At 42.2% G+C, this 15,000-nt stretch overlaps 2 protein-coding genes across 2 annotated transcripts in view; both read right to left on the bottom strand.

Moving 5' to 3' along the window:
• The window catches only part of LOC123520162 (cyclin-dependent kinase 4-like), a 201,580-nt gene extending 196,090 nt beyond the window's left edge, over window positions 1-5,490 (bottom strand). Inside the window, exon 1 of the mRNA XM_045282156.1 lies at window positions 5,201-5,490. The gene's annotated coding sequence lies outside the window, so the exon portion shown is untranslated. The remainder of the gene's footprint in view (window positions 1-5,200) is intronic.
• Window positions 5,491-6,226: 736 nt separating this feature from the next.
• The window catches only part of LOC123520161 (chitin deacetylase 1-like), a 14,129-nt gene continuing 5,355 nt past the window's right edge, over window positions 6,227-15,000 (bottom strand). The window contains exons 2-11 of the mRNA XM_045282155.1: window positions 14,680-14,835; window positions 14,186-14,290; window positions 13,818-13,967; window positions 13,228-13,343; window positions 12,838-13,043; window positions 12,605-12,726; window positions 11,595-11,824; window positions 11,184-11,354; window positions 10,373-10,504; window positions 6,227-8,406 (exon numbers count right to left, since the gene is read on the bottom strand). Coding sequence (XP_045138090.1) covers window positions 8,260-8,406; window positions 10,373-10,504; window positions 11,184-11,354; window positions 11,595-11,824; window positions 12,605-12,726; window positions 12,838-13,043; window positions 13,228-13,343; window positions 13,818-13,967; window positions 14,186-14,290; window positions 14,680-14,835 — 1,535 coding nt within the window. The 3' untranslated portion in view covers window positions 6,227-8,259. The remainder of the gene's footprint in view (window positions 8,407-10,372; window positions 10,505-11,183; window positions 11,355-11,594; window positions 11,825-12,604; window positions 12,727-12,837; window positions 13,044-13,227; window positions 13,344-13,817; window positions 13,968-14,185; window positions 14,291-14,679; window positions 14,836-15,000) is intronic.

Here is a 15,000-nt window from a genome sequence, read left to right as displayed (position 1 = left end):
GTATTGAAAGGGTTAAAAGCGCTGAAGAAAACGGGAATAGAAATCTTGATCTTGTAAAAACTCCTCTCTTAGGTTAGGTTAAGTTAGATTAGGTTAAGTTAGTAAGGGGTGGTTAGGTTTGTTACGTTAGGTTAAGTTAGGTTAAGCTAAGTTAGGTTAGGTTAGGTCAGGTCAGGTTAGGATAGGTTATGGTTTGGTTAGGTTAGGTTAGGTTAGATCAGTTTATGATAGGTTAGGTTAAGTTAGGTTAAGTTAGGTCAGGTCAGGTCAGGTCAGGTTAGGTTAGGATAGGTTAGGTTAGGTTAGGTTAGGTTACGTTAGGTTAGGGTTAGGGTTAGGTTAGGTTAGGTTATGGTTAGGTTAGGTTAGGTTAGGTTAGGTTAGGTTAGGTTATGGTTAGGTTATGGTTAGGTTAGGTTAGGTTAGGTTAGGTTAGGTTAGGTTAGGTTATGGTTAGGTTAGGATAGGTAAGGATAGGTTAGGTTAGGTCAGGTCAGGTCAGGTCAGGTCAGGTCAGGATAGGATAGGATAGGTTAGGTTAGGTTAGGTTAGGTTAGGTTAGGTTAGGTTAGGTTAAGTTATGGTTAGTGTGGGGTGGTTGTTGGCTACCTTGAAATGGATTGGCTTTGCTCGGCTAGGCTTGGTTAGGCAGAAATGTTTTATTAGTTTGCTTACGTTAAGTTTTCTTTTTATATATAAGAGGGGAAAACAAGCCAAGAGCAGGAAAAAAACTGTGATATGTAAACACTCAAAACAATAACAACAACACACGATATGCAGCCTATTTATTTCCCTAGCCATATCTATACTGTCAAAAATAATAATAATAATAATAATAATAATAATAATAATAATAATATCAAACGCACTGAATAAAACGGTGACTGAAATCTTGATCCCGTAAACAGTTTAATCAAAACAAAAATCACGCGATAAATTAAAAAAAAAAAAAAAGTATACTGCATACCTACACAGCTTTTGGGATCGCTTCTAACGAATGCCTCCAAGTCTCTGCATACGTAATGAACCTTAGTATGAAAAATAAGCACAAGGCATAAAAGAGAGACCAAGAAAAGTTAACGTGGGTAGTAAAAATACACAAAAAAATAAACCAGAGGTGCATTTAACAGATTAACTTGGAGTGACTTTCAGTTTTGTGGAAGGAATGAAGAAAATATGTAAAAGGAGATAAAGAAGAAGAAGAAGAAGAAGAAGATGATGATGATGATGATGATGATGATGATGATGATGAAGAAGAAGAAGAAGAAGAAGAAGAAGAAGAAGAAGAAGAAGAAGAAGAAGAAGAAGAAGAAGAAGAAGAAGAAGAAGAAGAAGAAGAAGAAGAAGAAGAAGAAGAAGAAGAAGAAGAAGAAGAGGAGGAGGAGGAGGAGGAGGAGGAGGAGGAGGAGGAGGAGGAGGAGGAGGAGGAGAAGGAGAAGAAGAAGAAGGAGAAGAGAAAAATGTAGGAAAGCACCAGTCAAAAAATGTTAAGGTATCGGAGAGAGAGAGAGAGAGAGAGAGAGAGAGAGAGAGAGAGAGAGAGATACAGCAAGGCAACAGCACTTATAGCGGGTCACCTCGTGTGTGTGTGTGTGTGTGTGTAAAAGACTGCCAGTAGGCCACTACAACACGCCCTCCGCCCCCACTACGTGTGTGTGTGTGTGTGTGTTATGACATGTCTATATTGCATAGCCTCATTAGTCTCTCTCTCTCTCTCTCTCTCTCTCTCTCTCTCTCTCTCATAACGAAAGCTTAAGAGAATAACTAAAAAGAAAGAAAAAAATAGTAAAACACACACACACACACACACACGTAGACAAGAACGCTTAGCTAAGAACTAAGAAAATAGTGTTGAGTTACAGGAAATGCCATACTTCCTTCCCGCGCCGCCGACACACACACACACACACACACAGCGAGAGCAGAGGGATAAATACCGATTTGGCAACACTGGGAGGGAGAGGGAGAGGGTGACTGGCTAGCTTGGTACTCGGGGTAGCGGGAGAGGACCCGGGAGAGGGAGATACTGGGAGAGCTGGACTTGGGGCCTAGCGAGGGGGGGACAACATTGCACTTCAATAGAGCTTCCTTCATTATCTGTGTTGTAGTGTCCGTGGAAATCATGAAAATGCTATTAATGTTTTACTGCAGGGATGGGAAGTGGCAGGGCAAGGCAGGGAGTGTGACAGGACGAGGAGGACAAGGAGTAGTGTGGTGGTGTGGTGGTGGTGGTGCTCGGAACAAAGAGGGGCGCCGCTGGGGACACTGTGAAGCGGCCCCCCACTATACCATTGCTCTCTCTCTCTCTCTCTCTCTCTCTCTGGCAATGGAGACGCCTTGAGAACCCATAAAGGGACCCACGGTATTAATATTTTCGTCTGCAAGTTTTTTTTTTTCTTAATTTTATTTCCTCTAATATGGGCGGACCTAAGACTTCTCTGAACACTATCTGGTCACTGAGGAAACGATGCATTTATTATTTCACACGTTCGTCCTTGTCTCTCTCTCTCTCTCTCTCTCTCTCTCTCTCTCTCTCTCTCTCTCTCTCTCTTTGTGACACACTGGAAACGTTATTTTCTTGGTGTATTTCATAATTCACACTGCAGTTGCTTTTAAAGGTTTCCGAGTATTTGGTGTAGCTTTACATCAACTCGTGTCAATATATCTATTTCTATACTTAGACATCTCAAGTAAAAGGAGAATAAAATACGAAAACCATAAACATCATAAAGAAAATGCAAACGAAGAAAGAAGATAACCAATAAAAAGTATAAAACGGGAACATTATCCAGGTATGTCGTTCGTCTATCGTTTCGTTCACATCAGTCTTCTAAGTCCTCTTTCTCATTTTCCGGGCGGTTTGTTCTCCTTTATCGACGTTTTCATGGGCTCCTTCCACCCTTCTTACCTGCCCAGCGTTTCAAGGGGCAGTCAGTGATGGCGTGAGAGGTGTTACGTAGCTGACTCCACACCTTTTCACACACATCACCATCACCTCGTAGCATCGCCAGTAGCACCACCACCACGCGCCTGTGGAATTTTTCTTTTTCGCTAGTCATGACCTCAATTCATTTCAAGACGCACTCCCCTTACTTCGTTCTCACTTTCCTACTAGCAAGGTCTTTTTCCGCATACTTCTTCACTCGGCAACACACACACACACACACACACACACACGTACAGAACTCGCCACCAAGTAAACAATGTTCTCTCCATTCCCAGGCTGACCAGCATTGCATTACGTAAGAATGTGTGGGACTATAGCAACACCACGAGAACCACACTAGTAACTGCATATTCTCTCTCTCTCTCTCTCTCTCTCTCTCTTACCATACGTGCTCTCTAGCCTCCCGTCAGCCGGCCTTCCTGCGTCTTTGTTTGACATAAGCTTCACGCAGGCCAGGATCAGGTTTCCTTTTACTTCTACGTGCGAGTGGCTGGTGTTAGTACAGTGCATGGCTCGGTAATAAGGCCGCGATATGCAGAGTTGTGCTGGCCTGTTGTATTTCCTCTCGGTATGACCAATTATAGGTGGAAGAAGAAGAAGACGAGGAGGTTGACAGCGAGGAGCAAGGAAGCAAATCTATTCCGTAACTCAAATAACTGCAGGCAAAGCTTTTGTTTCGTTCGTGCCTTATCAGATCTGTCTCTAATTAATGCCTGTCACTATACACTACTCGTACATTTGTTCGTTTTAGCATCTAACAAAACACCATTGTTGTTAAGTTTGATTACATATCATTTATTCTCATTATTATTATTCTTAACCACGACAAATAAATGAGTAACTTCCTTCACCATCACCCCGAATTATATATATATATATATATATATATATATATATATATATATATATATATATATATATATATATATATATATATATATATTTGTTCGAAGCAATACTTTACATTAGTATCGAACATGGTGAAAGAAACCATATCTACAAGACATGACATCCACTTCACGACAGACTTAAAGCAAAGGCGGGAAAAACACACTGCAGTCAGCCGGTTTGAATGTTTGAGAAGGGAGGAGAGAAGCCTGACTGCAGCCTACGTGGGCGTCGATCCAGGGCCACAGGGCGTCAGTATCTTCGTTGGGTAAAATAGCTGGAGGGATGCCAAAGCGCTCCTGGACCCACTACACCTCCGTTAGTTGCAACCAGAGAACGGAGGGAGAGATGGGAGGTCTGGTAGTGGTGAGGGAGTGGTGAGAGGGGAGGAGTGAAGGGTAAGGAGGCACATGGGAAGAGGCAGCGCAGAGGGGGGAGAGTGAGAGGCGAGAGAGGCAGAGAACTGTGTCTGGCAGAGTGGAGGGCCAGGACGGGATGGAGGGAGGATGAGAGTTGGATCAAGAACATTCCACTACTAGATTTAACACCGCGATGATTATGTGTTTATAAATAGTCTGTGTGAGAGGGGTTGGGAAGAGGGATTATTAATGGTTATGAAGGGATTTAGCTTGACAGGAAAAAATACAAGTGAAATGAAAGTAATGGTGAATAGTGTAGCTACTTTTTTTTTCATCCCTTGTTTATAATGGGAAGCTGTGACAAATGGAGTGAAAGTAATAACAATGATTTAAAACCTCGCAACCTAATGACAGCCTAGTTATAATGACAAACCACCTCTGTCCTATCAGGCGTTCATATAATATAATGAATAAACACACTCATTCTCCCCTTCTCTCTCCTTCACACACATGACTTCCTCACCACCACTTCGCGCCTACAGAAGTGAGGAGAGGAAGGCAGGAAGAAGAGGAATGCGGGAAAACATTATAGTCATCTAATTATACGCGTAGCTGCGATGGTGCAAAACAAATCCTCAGCTTTATTAATTCTATCACAACCAACCACCGCCCTGCCTTATGCCAGCCAACCACCGCCATCACCAGACGCTGCTGTATGTGTGTGTGTTTGTGTGTGGGCGGGCGGGTGTAGCCAGCTAGATATACCCGCCGCCCTTGGGTTAGGCTACTCAGCTGCTCCAACCCCCGACAAGGCAGATCCTTTGAGACTAACACCACTCCACAATGCAGTCCCAGTACACCACCGCAGCCCGGGGTGAAGGTCATGGCCACAGGGGACACACACACACACACACACACACACATGGGCAGAGAGGCTGGCACGTACACACACTCTCAGGCCAGGTATAGTACGCACGTTAGGAGCATAATAAGCCATGGTACTTACCCGGTAGCTGAGGTAACCCGGCGTCACCCACAGACCACGGGGGCAGGAGCGAAGATGTGTCCTCTGCTTTACTTCGAACCAGCCCGCCTCTGCCCACCCCACAACCACTGGCTAGCTCTTCCCTCTTCTTTCTCCTCCCACAGTGATCTCCTTCACTCAGCTCGCTCACCCACGACGCAAGACTCGACACACTAGAGGGACACAGTTTCAGGCACGCTACACTTCACGGTATCACAGAAAAAGGCAATATTATGATGGATGGTCCATAGCCCGCCGCCTCCCCGCCAGCATCACCGCCAATGAATGAATGAGTTGCTTGCTATGGTTTAACGAATTATTTTATAGTTTTCTTCCAGTTATTCATGTTCTCAAACTATGCATATGTCTATCATGGGTCTCTAGAGTTGTATTTATGCTTGTTGATGTGTTTTTCTGTCTGTTTTTATGGCTGGATAAGGTGTTTATTAAGTGGTGAAGCGTGTGTTTGACTGTGAGTAGTGGCAATGATTCCCGGGACAAGAACAGCTGAGCGGGTGAGAGAAAACGTGATCTACTGACACAGGGAACAGAGAAAGTCCAGTGTAACGTGGGAAACTATAATAACATTCCAAAGCTGTCCTTCAAGTTCTCTTTTACATTGAGAGTACTGTATTGCATGATTCTTTGTGCATATTTCACACACAGAGAAACCAGAAAGGTTGCAAATGAAATGAGGAACTATGATAAGCAATAAAAAAGTTGCTTCAAGTCCTCTTCTACATGGTAATTCTCTTTCAACATTCTGTATTATCTAAATAATAAATGTTTATATTTGATCTAAACAAAAGTTCTATCAATGGAGACAATAAGGACAGCGATAATTATTTAGGGAACTGTTCTATACAACCGGAAGCGTGCTAAGGTCCCCAAGATATGCGTATAAAGTGTGGTAAAGACAAGTGCATAGTTTTGATATTGCATAAATGAAGTGTGTTCAACAAATGAGGATACACTGGATACACAAAAAATAACAACAGTAACTCAAAATATTGCTCATAGAGGTTTAATGCATAAAACAATAACAGTGACAAGCTATTTACAAAATAAAACGAAATAGTAATAAAATAGAATATCTCAAAACTTAACAAGTGATACGCAGAAACGAAAGCGGAAGACGACAAACTGGCCGATGAAACAACAAAATGAAACAAGATAACAACACGTGAAAAAAAGACAAGAAAATAAAACAAGGCAACAATACGTGAAAAGGAAGTAACAAGGCAATAATCCATGATAACACAATTGCTGCAGGAGACACAGGTGGGCACACGCAGACACAGACGACGAGTTACAGATAAAAAAAAATAAATAAATAAAAAATAGCTCGCTGTTTGCTTTCAATCTAGCCATGCAACCGATAGAAATTATGATAATATTCAATCTTCATTTTTACCATGCACTGAAAAAAATTGAAGAGAAAAAAGGGAAAATAATGGATAGCTTAGAAATTACTGATATAGTTATAATTTTTTTTCTTATAAAGGTGACTTCTCTTTGCCATGAATCTTTAATCTTCACCACACACCTTAAGAACTTATAAAAAATCAAAGATGCCAAACTTTTCTCTAAGGTTATTTAACTTTTTCTCTCCCCTCCTTCTCTTTCTCTATTTCTTCTGGCATTGTAGACAGTATCCATAGCAACATGACAGGACCAGTGACATTTCAATCCCTCACATCTATTCGTGACATCCCTTCTGTTCACCTTCTAAGAAAATCAACAACATACAATGCTAACTCTAAAGCAACTACAACAATAACAGAACAACAACCAAAGTCTATATATCATGACACCAGATTTTGATTATAGCATTACTTTCCACTATGATTATCTGACTAACATTTTGAGAGGTCAGTGTTACAACCAGCGTTCACTGACACATGCACTAGTCGCGTTGGTCAGACAAGGTGTGGACTGCTTGCTGTGGCGAGGGAATACAGGATGAAGCAGCAGGTTTTGATCTAGTAAACGTTTCAATGAGCAGTCTTTAGAGGGAATACTGTTGGTTGAAACGAGAGAGAGATAAAATTACAAAAACTGCCTCATTCTCTGTCATTTTTTGCCGCCACCACCATCCACACACTTGAAGGAGTGCCGGAATTTCTAATAGTAATGAACTAGACAACCTCATGATCTATAAGTAGTGATGGTTTACGTATAAGTGCTTGACTATTTCTTCCACTACGTGTATAACTATGGACTAAAGCTTACTTCGAGATGCTATAATGTAAAAACTAATTCAACATTTTTTTTCTTTCTAGTAAGGATTTTTTTTCAGCATTACTAAGTTTTTGTATTTCATAACCATATTCATTATTTTTTCATGTTCCTGAAACACTTGCACACCATCAGTTTAATCTCATCTTGCTTTATTATCTGGAAACTCAGTTATTCTATCTTCTTCAGTATGTCTTATTCATTTTGCGAGCGTTTTTGAGATACCTGCTGATGCCAAGGAGATGGTGACAGACTGACGTACAAAAAACCTTAATTCAGTGAGGAAAACCATTCAGGAAAAGTATCATTATCAGCACTTTTTTGGTGCGGCGCCATTAAAACAATCAATCAAGTCTCTGATCTGCCTCGGTCTTCATGTCCTCACAGTGTCCTTTTTTATGTCCTTGTTTTGACCTGGAATCACGTCATAGGTCGCACGTTCTTGAGTACTCTTCATGTCTTTGTCATGTCCTTCCTCGTGTCCTAGTTTTTGTCCTGCCTGGTCGACTAAGGACTGTATTCTGAGACACTTCTTCGCTGCAGCTTCATAATTTTCAAAGGGCTATACTTGAAATAACACCTTTTTTAAGTGTGTTTCATGACTGCAGTGACAGATTAACAAGATCTCTATATAATCGACAGAAGAAACAGTCTTGAGAATCCACCTAATCATCTCTGTGACCTTTGAAAATTGTGGTGGTAAGAGACCAAAGGGTTTCAGAATACGGTCCTTTAAATTCTCATGGCAAATCTGTTATGTCTTATCCTGTGTCCTCGTGTCTTCCTCATCCTATCTTGGTCGCTTAAAGTCTGAGGCCAAACTCGTTCTTGAGCCACGGGTACACATCTGGACACTCGAAGCAGGTGTGGAGGTACCGGTCCCCTCGCAGCATGCGGTTCTTCAGCTTGCACGCCTTGGGAATGCTGCACGCCTTGTCCTCAGGGGCGACCTTCGGGTGGAGAGGAGAGAAGAGAGAGGGAAGGAAGGAAGGAAAGCACGTAAGGTTAGTGAAAGTTGATTAACTATACCTAACTAATTATCTATTGTAACTAACCGACTAATTAACTAAAATAACTAACTAATTAAATAATATACTAACTAAATAGACAAATAAATTAATAAATACACAAGTAAATACATTAACAAATAAAAAGAAGTTGATAGATAAGTAATAGAGAAATAAAAAATAAATAAACAAATAAGTAAATAAGTAAATGCTTCTGATGCAAGCATATGTTTGTCATGATTCCTACAGACATCAGTTAGCGGGGAGGAAAAGGAGGGAGAACGCAGGAGTGAGGTGATGTAATTGACAAAAGATTAACCTCGTAAGTCATTAAAATATACGTCAGTTTAAGAGTTAGAGACGAAAGGTTAGGAAGAGTTTCAAGCAACAGCAAATGTTTAGATCCTTGACACGATACTTGATTTCACTGCACAACAACAACAACAACAACAACAACAACAACAACAATCAACAACCAGGTGTTTCTAATTACGGATGGAAGCAAGGGGAAGGCCTGACGTGGCTACTAAGGTAAAACATCAGGCGCCGAGTCGTTGCCCTCGTCTAAGGAGGTCACTCACCCTGGGCCAGTCAGCAGTAGAGAGTTCAAAACACGGCGCGTCGAGGCACTGAGGGCGTGGCTCACAGTGAGACAAGGCAGTATAGAAACAGTAAGAGCGAGCGAGGTGGCAGTGCGAGAGACTCATTAGAGATAGACAGACGGACAGACAGGCAGACACAGAGAGACGCAGGCAGGTAGACAGACAGGCAGATACAAAGACAGATAACTAAGTAGATGAGAAAGACAGACAAAAACGAACTGATAAATAGTAGCCACTTAGCCAGACAGCCAGACAGCCAGGCAGACAAACAGACGATAGACAGACAAAAAGAGAAACAGAGAAATATATCCACACACAGATACACAGGCAAACTAATCAACGAAATTCCCAAAAGAAGCTTCAAAGTAAGTAGACAATATCACGCACTGCAAAAATGTGCGAGATAAAGTTGTTGAGTGTTCGCGGACATAAACCTTCCCACAGTCAACTCAAACACACACACGTTAAGCTACACACTCATTTACTGACGTCTTCTTTCCTTCGACTTTTACTGCGAGAGGTGCTGTGAGACGCGCCACGCTGTCGTACACTTACGGCCAGCGAATGTGGAAGCTTTGCAAGGTAGGCAGATCTGAGGCGCTTGCGAGGGTGGCAAATACAAAGCAGACTGCAAGAGTGAGAACCAGGAAGACGAGCTTTGCACGACCTGGGAAGTGCTTGGATAGTGTCTGAGTGTATTTGAAGGTGATTTTGTAGGAGAAAAAAAGTTTTTGTTGTCTAGTTTAAAGGCTGTGATGGCACTGGTGGTATTATAAAGGTGTTTATTGATATAGGTATAGTGGTTTAAGTAAGGAAGTGAGGATGTTTTGTGAGGTATAATGGTGATACTGATGCATTTTGTGGAGAGAAAAAAATATATTATGAGAAAAAGAGAAAAGGAGAAACAAAACGCAAGGAAAGAAATGTTCCGAAAGAAAGAAAAAAAGAATATAATAAGAAAACTGGAGAGTAAAGAAGAAAAGAGGGAAAGAAAAGGAAAAAGACGGGGAGAAAACTAGTATTTTCTTGCTATTGTAGAAAATTGTATGAAAAAGAAAAAAAAAAACTATTATAAAAAACAATAAATATAATAAAACAAATAAAATAAAAGATAACATGAACCACAACGAAAAATCAAGAAAGAAAAAGTAAAATACACAGATATAAAACACAAACACCAGAAAAATAAAATAAATGATAGAATAAAAGGATAATAGTAGTAATAACAGTAATAGCAGAAGAAGAAGACGGGAGAAATGGGATGGAGAACAAAAACAAAGTAAGAGAGAGAGAGAGAAAAACCTCACCTGCTGCTGACACTTCCATGGTTCGAAGCTCGCCAGTTGAGAGTTTGGTGTGGGTTCCCTCATCCACTTGATCACCTCCTGGTTGTTCACGATCCACACGTCAGGCAGCTTCCTCACGTCGTCCAGGAAACGCTGCCAAGAGAGGGGAAGTAGTAGTGGTGGTGGTGGTGGTGACGGCGGTGGCGGTGGTGTTGTGTAGGTAGCGAGTTAGATTGGTATGTAGGTAGGTATGTGATGGTAGTAGTAGTAGTAGTAGTAGTAGTAGCAGTAGTTATTGTTCTTTTTGTCTCATTCTTCCTTTTCTCAATTTTTTCTCCGTTAACTCTCTCTCTCTCTCTCTCTCTCTCTCTCTCTCTCTCTCTCTCTCTCTCTCTCTCTCTCTCTCTCTCTCTCTCTCTCTCTCTCTCTTTCCTTCATTTTCTTTCTCTCCCTATAAACTTCCTTTCTACCTTCTACCCAGCCATCATTCCTTCCTTCCTTCCTTCCTTCTTCCTTCCTTCCTTTCATCCATCATTCCATCCTTTCTCTTTTTGTTTCCACATCACTCTTTTCTCCTTTATTCCTCCTAAATACTTTCTTTTTTACTCTTGCCTCCCTTCAATGCCCTCACCCACTTACCCTGACTAACTAAATGAATGAATGAATGAATGAATGAGTTTGCGAGTGAGTGTCTGATTGAATGTCTGACTAACCTTAAAACATCTCAAGTATGTGCTGATTCTTCCTCAATATACGCCATTTCCTTTCTCTCTCTCTCTCTCTCTCTCTCTCTCTCTCTCTCTCTCTCTCTCTCTCTCTCTCTCTCTCTCACCTTGATGCCCCGCACGTTGTGTTTGACCTTGTACCAAATGGTGTGGAAGTAAAGGCCGAGCGGCGCCCTGTTGGTGTCGTAATGGCGCTTGAAGTTGTGCATCAGCATGTCGTACACGTCGTCCTCGTCAATGGTGGGCGGGCACTGGTCCATCATGGCGCAGTAGTACTCCTGGGGAAGGCGGTGGTGGTGGTGGTGGAGAGTGTGGTAGTGATGGTAGTGACTTTTTCTTGTTTTTTCAGTATTGTAGTCAGTTATTTTATTTATTTATTTATTTATCTATTTATTTTATTATTTTTTTGGTGTGTGTGTGTGTGTGTGTGTGTGTGTGTGTGTGTATATATATATGTATATGCTTTCCTACAGCCACAATCTACACAGTCCAAACACTCCCATCTACTGTATACTCACTCCTGCTTGCATTTGATTGAGGACCAGCTCCCAGATACCGGGGAAGGAGCGGGAGGGACACCTCTGGCCCGTGCCCATACACTTGTGGGGCATCTTGTAGTCCATCGTGTAGGGCCACAGCGGCGGGTTGGAGAAGGGCGCCGCCATGGAAGAGTCGTACACGAAGCCGAACTCCCGCATCATGATAAACTGTCTGTTCCATCCCACGCGCAGATAAGGCACGCGCACTCCTGTTGTGAGGTGGCGCATATGAGTGAGTGTGTGTGTGTGTGTGTGTGTGTGTGTGTGTGTGTGTGTGTGTGTGTGTGTGTGTGTGTGTGTGTGTGTGTGTGTGTGACTGAGTGACTGATTGATTGGATGAATGATTGACTCGCTGACTGAATGATGACTTGAGTGATTGACTAACTGACTGATTAAGTGACTGACTAAATGAATGACTGAATGGTTGATTGAGTGAGAAATTGTTTGATTGACTGATTGACTGATTGATTGATTTATTGAATAAGTTTTTAACAGACTGATTGATTAAGTGACTGACTAAATGAGTAATTGAATGACTGAATGACTGGAAGAATTAACAAGTAATTGAATGACAGAGTGGCTGACTGATTGACTCTGATTGGCTGATTGACTGAATGACTGACTGTCTGATTAAATAAATGAATAAACGAGTGAATTAATAATAGTTCCATTGATTTTGAGATGTCTAAGGTAAGCGTCACTATTTCCTTCTTATTACCTAAGATTTCACACCTAAACCCATCTAATTGTACATACCTGCTGTCTTACCCTTAACTAACAACAATAATACAAACACTAAATATGTAGTGAAAAAAACATAACAGTAGGCCTAACACCCTCTATGTTGCGGCGCCTAATACAAAATCCAACAGTGACAACCTCTAATCGTGAATAAATTAAGACCAACAGTGACAACAACAATGGCAATAACAGTAACACTGAAGTAATACCAGCATCAATAACCCTCACATCAGGGAATCGTGACTCACCCCACAGATCCTCCATCCTCACACCGCCGAACCTGTTGATGATGTTCGCCTGCCCCACGAACTCATCAAACCAGTCCTCGATGGTGGCGTTGTGCGTCCAGAAGTTTTCAGGACCTTTGTGTCTGTAGCGGAGAATTAAGAGTAGTAGTATAGTAGTAGTGTATCAGTAGTAGTTATAGTAGCAGTGATAGTATAGGAGAAAGCATGACCACAACACCTTTCAGTCAACTCACGTGATGGAGTGCACGGCGATCTCGTGTCCCTCGTTCCACAGCTGCTGCACGTACTGGTAGTTGTTGTACTCGTGGGAGATGTAGAAGGTGCCGTGGATAGGGCAGCCGTTGGGGTTCGTGCGTGTCTCGGTGAAGATCTGTTTGTAAAGGTTCCAGTTCTCGAAGTTCACAGCGTCGTCGAAGGTGAGAGTGATCATTTGAGGCACCTGCAGGAGGGTTGGAATGGATCATATAGGATTGCACACTCTTATTTGAGACTACAGGGGATTGTAAGGGATGAAAACGTATCATTAACCTGTATACAGGGTTCTCTCATTGGGATTGTTTTCAAAAGGCACAAATATGACCTGTTGGCTTCTTATGAGCGTTTTTGTTGTCTTTGCACAGTACCTGCGAGGGCTCCATGTTGCCGGGTATGAGCGTGCCGTCCCTGGAGCAGAAGCAGTCCGGCAGGGTGCAGTTGGAGTAGTCACATCGAGTCGCCGCGTTTGGGTCGTGGTCAGCATCTGCAGCCCCAAGACAAGGACAATAATGACAGCATGCACGTAAGAAGTACATTAAGACTGACAGGACAGGACAAAAGCAGGAACGACTGAATTAAAAGCACAACACTTAATTACACATGTTACCTAAAAACCAGGAGTTCACATGTCACTTTGGGTTGAAATATAGGCAGGAAGGTTGCTTGTTGAGGACAGAGCTGGAGAGGCGAGACTGCTGCGGTTTGGAGGTATTAGGAGAGGCAAGGTAAATGTGGAGAGGAAAATGCTGGAGATGACTTTTCTGCGAAGAGAGAGAGAGAGAGAGAGAGAGAGAGAGAGAGAGAGAGAGAGAGAATATACCTGTAATGGGTGTGTGACTGAGAAAGATGCATAAGACAGAGATAAAAAGGTTGATCTGTTGTGGTGACCTTCAGGAAATAAGGTAAGGCTACACACATACACACAAACACGCAGACAACTCAACAGACAGTAACTCACCGCACCAGCCTTCGTCAGACTGGTCATCGCAGTCCACCTCCCCGTCGCAAAACAGCTCCGAGGGAAGGCAGGTCCTGTCAGCGCATGCGTACTCCCCGAAGTTACACATGGGCTCCTCCGTGGACAACAGGGGCTTCGGGGTGGTGGTCTCTGCGGGGGCGGGTGGCAAGAAGAGAGAAGAAGAGAGAAGTTGCGTGGGAGATTGGGAGGAAAAGAGGGAAGAGAAAAATTAATACAGAAACTAAAAAAAAAAGAATCCTATACACATTTTTTGCATACTTTTTTCTCTATCATTATACAATTTCAAAATCAACACACACACACACACACACACACACACACACACACACACACACACACACACTTACGCATATGAGTGTCGCAGTTGAACACTTTAGATTTGAAGTCACAAATCTGCCTGTTGATGTCAAACAGAAGACCCACAGAACACTTGAACTCGTACACCTCGTCGTCTGTAGGAGGGAGACTATAGTAGTAGTAGTAGTAGTAGTAGTAGTAGTAGTAGTAGTAGTAGTAGTAGTAGTAGTAGTAGTAGTAGTAGTAGTAGTAGTAGGTAGTAGTAATAGTAGTAGTAGCAGCAATAGTAGTAGTTCGCTTTCATTATCCTCGTAAGCTTTTATTTCAAACCTATCAATCAACCTATCTATCTATCTATCTATCTATCTATCTATCTATCTATCTATCTATCTATCTAGCTATCTATCAATCAATCAATCTGCTTATCTATCTAACTATCTATCTTTTATCTATCTATCTATCTATCTATCTATCTATCTATCTGTCTATCTACCTACCTACCTACCTTCTTCCTCAACGTTACCCACAATTCCCCAGCACTCACCAAGACACAGGTAGTACTTGGAACACTCCCCCAGACTCCACACTTTCTCTGGATTAGCGTTCGGGTTGCGGTAAAACTCTCCGTTAGCCAAGCACGCCACGTTGAGGCGAAGGGCGCGCTTGTTCCTCAGCAGGGGGTGATCGGGAGACACGCCGGCTGTAGGGACAGAGAGAGGCGGTGAGTGACTGAGCGAAGGAAGAAAATAATACGTGTACAAGAGAGGAAAGAAGAATACATGTAGAAAAGAAGCAGAAAAAAATAACAAATAAAGGAAAAGAGAGGAGGAGGAGGAGGAGGAGGAGGAGTAACGAAGGGAAAGCA

This window comes from Portunus trituberculatus, chromosome 46 (assembly GCF_017591435.1).
Source record: "Portunus trituberculatus isolate SZX2019 chromosome 46, ASM1759143v1, whole genome shotgun sequence".
NCBI classification, from domain to species: Eukaryota; Metazoa; Arthropoda; class Malacostraca; order Decapoda; family Portunidae; genus Portunus; species Portunus trituberculatus.
The sequence above is the reverse complement of the archived record's forward strand: the minus strand, read 5'-3'. Positions and strand labels throughout refer to the sequence as shown.